Consider the following 8,330-nt stretch of genomic DNA (forward strand, 5'->3'; position numbering starts at 1 on the left):
TGTTTCCTTAAACTTTAACAGGATGTTGTGGGTAGTTGATTTATGAAAGAATTTTTGAAGTTTGATGTTTTAATGGAGATGTACATTTTGGCAGCCATGGAAATTCAGTATATGTAGCTTATTTTTACTTGTTCATGGTTGTATAAGATGTTGTTATTGATGGCAGCATGGATATGTGTATAATGGTTTGGAATTGGGTATGTAAATGGGGTATGTTCATGTGGTTAAATGGTGTAAATGGACTTTGAAAATTTCTGTTTTATAGTGTGCATATTGAGAATGGTTACAAGCTGTCCAAAATGACCAAAATATGTTATTAAATGTGTTAATGGTAAGGTACAAATCAGAATTGGCATGAAGAAAGTAGTTTGGTAAGTGTTGAATATGTAATTGGTAAGTGATGAGAAGTGTGTAGCAGGGCAGTGTGTGTTTTGGCTTAGAACCTTAAGTGTGTAACTCCAATTGTTATGAGACCAATTGGAGGTAAAACTAGGCACAAAATGTGCCAACTTTCATGAAGGAAGCTTACCAAAATTCTACCTAGAAGGTGACTTGAAAAATGACCGAATCCGGATTAGTGACTTGAAAGCCTGAAAATTGACCATTTGGGCAATAGTTAGTATTTTGACCATAACTTACTCAAAACAGGTCCAAATGACCTAAAATTTTTACCATGAATATTTTAAACATAGATCTACAATTCTTATGAAGACACCAAAGCCTAGAAATGGCTAGAACCAAGCCAAATAGCTTGCACAAGTTCAAGTATCAAAACTGGCCGAACCAAAAGTGACCTAAAAATGACCTAAAATTACCATTTTGGTGCATTCTATCCAGCATTGGCAAATTGACCATAACTTGGTCTACACAACTCAGAATGACCTGAAATTTTTCCCCGTGTGCAATAAGACATAGACCTACAAGTTTGTAGGTTGGACCGAAACCCGAAAACTGAGGGAACTAGGTCATCCGGCTAGGTCAAATTTGTATACCGAAATCCGGCAAATTGCAATAAAATGCAATATACTTAAAAATAAATTTGGTAACATGTACCAAGACTAAAAGGCTATAAAATGTGACATATTGGTAATATTAAACCTAATTCGCCTAGAGTGCATCGAGGGTCAATATTTTAGGTTGACTAAGGAAAATAATAGAATTCAATAAATTAATTATTAAGCCTTATTGTTAGAGATAGTTTAAATGAGTACTGAAACACTTCAAATTGTGTGTTTCAGTTAGAAAAGACTCAGGGAAGGGGAAGGAAACACTGAGTCAGGGCCAAGAGACATTTATCAGAGGTTTGTGCACAACAGTTATTTCTTTTGAATTTTCAATTGAAATGAATTATGACAATTTGTCTATTATTGTTTGAATTGTGAAAAATTATTTGAATGGAAATTTGATGGATACTTATTGTTTGAAAATATTGCAATTGGTTTGAAACCATAGCTATCATGTATATTGATTGAATTCCTCGCTAGCTTGTCTAGTGGGACGAATTGACTTTGAATTCCCTCTCTGGCTGAAGTGTTGAGGTATGTGCCTATTGAGGACGAATAGAATGAGTACTCATATTATTGCTAGCTAGCTATGTTATTCCTCACTAGCCATCGGCATTTGGGACGAATTGGACTTTAGCAACCTGATTAAGCTGTGTGTGTGATTTATTGATATTTATTGTGATATTGTGAAATAGAGTTTAAATTCTTATCGATATTCACTGTCTTTTGAATTTAACTATGGTTTTAAGTATCCACTATTTATGTGACTTATAATTTATGATTTAAAGTTGCATTTTGTTAATTTTGTGCACCACTGAGACATTTGCTCAGCGATAGCTTTTCATTGCTATCACAGGTAGACAGACTAACAGGGCAGCAGACTAGCCTGCTATTGCTACATTGAGAGTTCATCTGGTATATTGAGTATACCATATTTTGTATTTTGTATTGTAATGTATGTTCGCTGTATGTATATATTGTTCTTGATTTTGAGCAGTTGTAAATTAAAATTGTACATTGAAGTTGTAAACTAAATTTGTAAATTATTTTGGCTTGTAAATATTGTAATATACTTCTTTTATCTCAGCTTTTAAAAACACTGGAAAATATTATGGATTTGAGTTGACAAATATTGAGAAACTTATTGCGTTGATGGGATGTTGGAGTTTGGGGATTGAACAAAATATTGGAAGTGATTTTTACAGGTTTTTGAAGAACTATTTTATTCAAAATACAGATGGTACTCTACCAAATTTTTTGTAGAAATTATTAATTCTTTAAATGTATTATTTGGTTTCACTTCAGTTAAAAGAACAAAATTTAACATCTGTAAATAGTGCTCACCACTGTAAAAAGAAGTAAGAAAAGGTTTAAAATCCCTTGTAATGTATTTAATGGGTTATCAATAGACGAAGTTGGTAATTCATTAGGTATACTATGGGATCATGTTATGCCTTACGGAGGGGTAGGATGTGACACAAATCACCCCCAAAACCCTAGCTTTCCTTCACAAATATTTACCCTTACACCTAGAGCAAGTCTTGGGCAACAAAAAGAAGGAGAAAAAGAGGAGTTCTCAAGCTTTGGGAATTAGCTAAATCAAAGTTAGTGCCAATTAGTCTTAATTACTTTGTGTATACATCATGGAGAACATGAAATGAGTATGAAACTAAGCTAATTTAAATAAATTTTGCATGGCTGAATTTCATCAAATTTTGGCCACCTTAGGGTACATTAGAGTTCCTTTAATTTGAATGAATTATAGTTGTACATGGCTGCCATTGAATATGAACTTGATGCCTTAACTCATTGATTGCATGTATATGAAGCATTGAAGTTGTTGGAGTTAGGGTTTGGGGAAAACTTGGGATTCTGCTTATGTTTTGGTAATGGAAGTTCTAATGGTAAATTAGTGACCATTTGGCTGAGTATAATGAGGAATTGAAGTGAATGGTAGCTTGGCATTTGAGGTTGGGTGTGCTGCCTTGAGTGCCCTGCAGGTCTGGATGTGAGTTCAGCATGTTTGGGTAGCTATAACTTGGGTTGTGTAGGTTCAATTAGTGTAAGGCCAATTGGACATGAAATTAGACACATAATGGCACAATTTTGGTGAAGGAACTCTGTCTAGAAACTAAACATAGGATGCCCTAAAAATTGACCAAATCCGGGTGACTTACATTCTGCCTGGGCAAAATGACCAAATGAATAGTGTTTATTCATTTGGTCATAACTCAGTGTAGAAAGGTCCAATTGACTTGAATTTTATACCGATAGAAAGCTGAGACATAGCCCTACAACTTTTATGAAGAAAACAAACCAAAATTTTGGCCATAACACGTCCAAAAACTGACCTGCAGTCAGTGTACAAAAAACTGCAGAATTGATTGTGCCCAGAAATTCTGAAAAAATTACAATCCAGCCAGTTATGGTGTTTAGGCCATAACTTAAGATACAAAACCCTAAATGGAGTGATTCAAAAAGTGAAATATAACTAGACACAATAAGGAACAACTTTGATGAAGAACATTTGGCCAAATTCTCACTGTATGATGGCCTAATGGAATAGTGAACTCTAGCACCCAAAACTGAAATTTCTGATTTATTCACCATTGGTTAAAAGTATGGATTGGCAACTAATGCTAACACTTTTGGGAACCAAAATGTGGTAAATTTATGTGATTAGGACTTATGTAGCTATTATGCTTTGGAAAGTCAATAATTTGACCTAAATAGTAAAATGAATAGTAACCTTACATGTAAAGCATGAAAATTCAATCAATAACTTAGTAATGTGCCCTAGTACACCTAGTAAAATTGGTTTGGATAGGTTGGCATACCAATAGGGTTCAGTTAGCAGTACTGCACATGGCATTATGCCATTCTGTGATTTTATGGCTTTTAGCCATTCTGATATTATGATGATACTTGGCCTTGTGCCTAATGTTATTACAGTTTATCAGCTGTTCTGTTGCACACCGGGAGACACTATGTGACCGATGGTATGACGGCCCGAGGTACTTGATACCCAGTGGCAGTTTATCCGTTTATCCAGTCCAGTCATCCAGTATAGGTTACTTGGGCAACCAAAAATGGAAGTTGATAAATTTAATGAAATTATGGATATAACAAGTACAAAATAAATAAGACTATAAATAATTACAAAAAATTTGTCTGCATGAGACATCAATATACACACTGCATATTTATTTTCTTTTAGTTCTTTTTATTTTATTATTGGCACCACTAAGCATTATTGCTTAGCGCGTTGCTTTTTGCCATGCGTAGGTACTAGAGATATGGAGCGTGATCCCAGTAGACCCCAGTCAGGATGAGAGTCAGATCTGCTAGTGTCCTGCGTCACCTCTCAGCTACAGTGCATTGGTAGGATGCTAGGCTACATTTTTATTTTGTGTTTTGTATCTTTGTAAATTTTGTAATTAAACTTTTATTTTGTCATATATATTGAAATTTATGTGATTATGTATTAATGAAATTATCTGTAAATGGTGTTCATAAATGGAAGTTGAGTATTTATTTATGATTTGAGTATAAATATGATGTGAATTGAATAACTGGAAAGTTTGAGAAATTGTTGAAAATTGATGTGATAATTGAGAGTTGTGGAATAAAAATGATTATTGGAAGTGTTTTTCACAGGTTCCGAAGAATTGTTTTCTCCATTTTTAGCCGATACTCTGCCGAATTTTCTATAAAATTTTTGGAACCTCAAATGAATTCATAATTTCAATAAAATGAGTTAAATTTTACAAATTGCACTTCATAGCCATGAAAAAAAATAAGTTAAGGAAGGATAAAAAAAATAATTGAGATAAAATAGGGTGTTCAGGTATACTGTATGACATATCTTACTCGACTACACTGTAAACGGGTAAGGGGTGTCACAAGAGGTGAGGTCGGTAGCCTAAGCAGGAACACTCCAATACTCAAGTCAGTAAATGCCAAAAAAAGAGCAAATACCAAAAAGTTATAATAGAATAGAATTGTGTAGTGTCATAAGCCATATTAATAAGGTTGAGTACGATGACTTTTTTACCCTATTCAGGATTTACCAACTCATATCCAATCATTTTCTTCTGTATATTACGAAAACATTACTAACAGTGTAGCGACATTCTCAGCGGGAACATAGCACATCCTATCAGCATGCATCCAACTTCTAACCGAACCTCTTTTATCCAAGCATTCTACATTTCATCCAAACTTCTTGCTTCTTGTCCAAACATATTGCGTCTCAACCGAACATCCTGTGTTATCCAAACATACCATGTCATGACCAAACACCTCATATCTTATTCAAACATATCATATCTTGACTTACCTTATAACTTATCCGAACATCTTGTGCTCGGCTATGAAAATCTAGATCCGATATGAAGTTCCCTTGGAATTAGCTTGGACTTTAGGGCATACTATATCAATATCAAATAGGCCCTTACACGGTATGTATTGACTAAAGAAAATCATACAACATCAATCAACTAGGAATTTAGCTTTTTGTTAAAAAAAAAAAATCTTATCTATGTGCACATTAAAATTTTATAATTTAAATTATATTTCATATTTTCAATGAAAATATTACTAAAGAATTATATTGAATGAAAACAAAAAATTTGTCATGTTTGGTTCAATTTTTTATTTTTTTGTAATTTTTACTTTTTAAAAATTATTTTGATTATAAAATAAAAGTGATAATAAATGAATATATTTGATAAATATTTTTTTTTATTTTCTTGATATTAATTTACTCATTATAATTAAGGTGGGTAGTGATAAAAGAAATTCGATCAAGTTAAATAGTTTTTTTTATAAAAAAATATTTTTTGTTTTCAAAAATTAATTTTCAATGTGTAAATAAATGTTCTTTGATTTGGCTTTTAAAAAAAATCAAAAAGTAAAATATATATATATATATATATATATATATATATATATATATATATATATATATATATATCAACTAAAGGTTATTAGTTAGAGGGAAACTTCTTACATTAAGGTATATATATTCATTAAATTAATAATTAATATATTATTAAAATGATGATAGACTTTAGTATAAAATATGATATGTCTTTTTAAATTTAATTAATTGAGTATATAAAATATACTTAATCTTGGAAGTTTCGCCTAATCTTGGAATCAAGCTCGTGTGCACCCCTCACAATTGTGTGAGCTGCGCATTGCTATATAAAACATGCTAAGATGGGATTTTTTTTTTTTTTTTTTTTAACATCAAGACCATTCTTGATTTCATGATCAGCCATAAGAGATGAGACAGCCAGAGAGTGTAGAACAGATTTTATTAACACAAAAAAATGACATTAGTAGTAGTAATCCAAGATCATAAGAAGCCTGGAGAGAGCTTATTGACGAGCTTAATTGTCTAGGTTTTTTGAACAAGAAGAGGATTAAGGACAGTGTGAACAGCATAGAGAAGGAGAATTGCATAGGTTATGATTCCAACGAATCCAGCAGCTAATGCTCCCGTCACTTGGTTACAGTACTTGGAAACTTGCCCACAGATTGGTAACCAACCTGCATGAGAATTCCCTTTCTTCCCCACTTGAGCAATCGCCAAGGCCGCTGAAATGCTTGAAGTCAACAACATTGCCAATACCTATTCCAAACAGAAATTTAATTGGATTCAGGCACTTTGTTGGATAACCCAGAAATCAAAAGTAAAAGCAGATAAGTTTCTGCAGGAAAGCATATGATGAAATTCCTATCAAATATGCAGAAGCTGAGAATCTAAACCTGATAGTCTCCATCCAAGAAGAATAAAAAAGGAAAAATTATTATTTAGTTTCTTTATTTTAATGAAATTAATTACTTGATTCTCTTATTTTAAAATATACATTAATCAGTCATAAATTTTTGTCCCGTTTACTCTTTAATTCCTCCATCCAATTTAAATCAAGTTTTTTATTAGTCAATATATTCAAATGAGAGAGTAATTACTCTTTCAAGACTAAATAATTCAAAAGTTATAAAATATAAAGATTATATAATTGTGTTTATCAAATTATAAAAACTAAATAAAATTTAAACTAATACCTAAAATGATCATAGGATTAAAGAGTAAACAGAATAAAAATATATATACTAATTAATATATTTTTGAACATAAAAGGATCAAATAATTAATTTTGTTAATATAAAAACACTAATACTCCATTTGTTTCGCAAAAAATAACTTTATAAAAAATATTCAATAAAAATTATTGTCTAAGAAATATTTTATATAAACATATTTTTTATTGTTTGATTTTAATATTAAAATTATAAATTTTTTATATTTTAATAAGAATTTAAAAATTTATATAATAACTTTCTCTCTTATTAAGAAATTATTTTTCACTAGACCCATTTCCTAAATGCTCCAAAAATTAAAAAAATGTAAAAACTATTTTCAAAAAACATTTTCTGCAAAACAAATGGAGCGGATAAATTTTCCATAAAAAGAATAGGATGAAGCTGTCAGCTGAGGTGTATGATTACCGCATCCATGGCAACGACTAATCGCCAGAGAAGGCTATCTGAAGGAAGAAAGAGGACCAAAAACCCATAGACGCTGGCAATTGCATTTGCAATCACGAAGTACCTATAATAGAGCCAAACCCTTTTAATTTTAGTAACCAAAAAACCATACAAACAAAATTTTGACAGAACCAGAGAAAATAGTAATATAACTTACTTGAAGGCAGGGGTGTAAGTGTACTTAGCTTCAAATGACACAGCAAATAAAGAAGTGGTCTCATGGCTAGTAGCCATAACAATTGCTGCTGCTAGTGTAGTTCCAAAGGCAATGAGCCTGAGCAGAAAAGTACAGATTCGCTTGATTTTGGCCATGGAAATTGAAGAGCGCTAAAGAAAATTGAAAAGGTTATCTGTAGCCGAGTTGGTGATGAGAGATTGTGGAGGGCGGGTGGTTGTGAAGGCAGATGAATGGTGGTGAGCTTATGTACGCTCTATTTTGTGGCTTGTTAGTTGAAATGCTCATCTGCCACCAACACAGACCAATAGGAGTGTTTTATTTTCCTACTATTTTGTTTGCTTGACATATTAATATTCTTCACGTGGATAATCAGATTCTGAAATAATCCTTTCCTGATAAACTGGATTTGCTTTAAAAATAATTCCAGTTTAAGAAAGAAATTAGGCAGCAATAAAGTCAATGTTTTCGTTACCCATAATTATTATTATCATTAAAAAGGAAATTAATGGATGAAAATTCAATCTTGAAATCTTTTATTATGATCAATTATACTAATTTAATTGAAAAGAAATTATAATTTTATTGGCCAC

At 31.8% G+C, this 8,330-nt stretch overlaps 1 protein-coding gene across 1 annotated transcript; it reads right to left on the reverse strand.

Annotated features, from left to right (window-relative positions):
• Positions 1-6,311: 6,311 nt before the first annotated feature.
• Positions 6,312-8,018, reverse strand: LOC110652201 (CASP-like protein 1C1). Its single transcript, XM_021807756.2, has 3 exons — positions 7,720-8,018; positions 7,524-7,626; positions 6,312-6,642 (listed from the first exon to the last, which is right to left on the reverse strand). Exons 1-3 carry the CDS (start codon positions 7,872-7,874, stop codon positions 6,409-6,411), a joined length of 492 nt encoding a protein of 163 aa, XP_021663448.1. The 5' UTR covers positions 7,875-8,018; the 3' UTR covers positions 6,312-6,408.
• Between the last annotated feature and the right edge of the window lie 312 nt (positions 8,019-8,330).

Source organism: Hevea brasiliensis, chromosome 7, assembly GCF_030052815.1.
Source record: "Hevea brasiliensis isolate MT/VB/25A 57/8 chromosome 7, ASM3005281v1, whole genome shotgun sequence".
NCBI classification, from domain to species: domain Eukaryota; kingdom Viridiplantae; phylum Streptophyta; class Magnoliopsida; order Malpighiales; family Euphorbiaceae; genus Hevea; species Hevea brasiliensis.

Excerpts from the sequence above, each read along its gene's own strand:
- LOC110652201 (XM_021807756.2), bottom strand. The coding sequence starts at position 7,874 with ATGGCCAAAATCAAGCGAATCTGTACTTTTCTGCTCAGGCTCATTGCC. Across the intron at positions 7,627-7,719 it reads ACTTACACCCCTGCCTTCAA|GTACTTCGTGATTGCAAATG; the intron begins GTAAGTTATATT and ends GCTCTATTATAG. Across the intron at positions 6,643-7,523 it reads TAGTCGTTGCCATGGATGCG|GTATTGGCAATGTTGTTGAC; the intron begins GTAATCATACAC and ends TGTTTGGAATAG.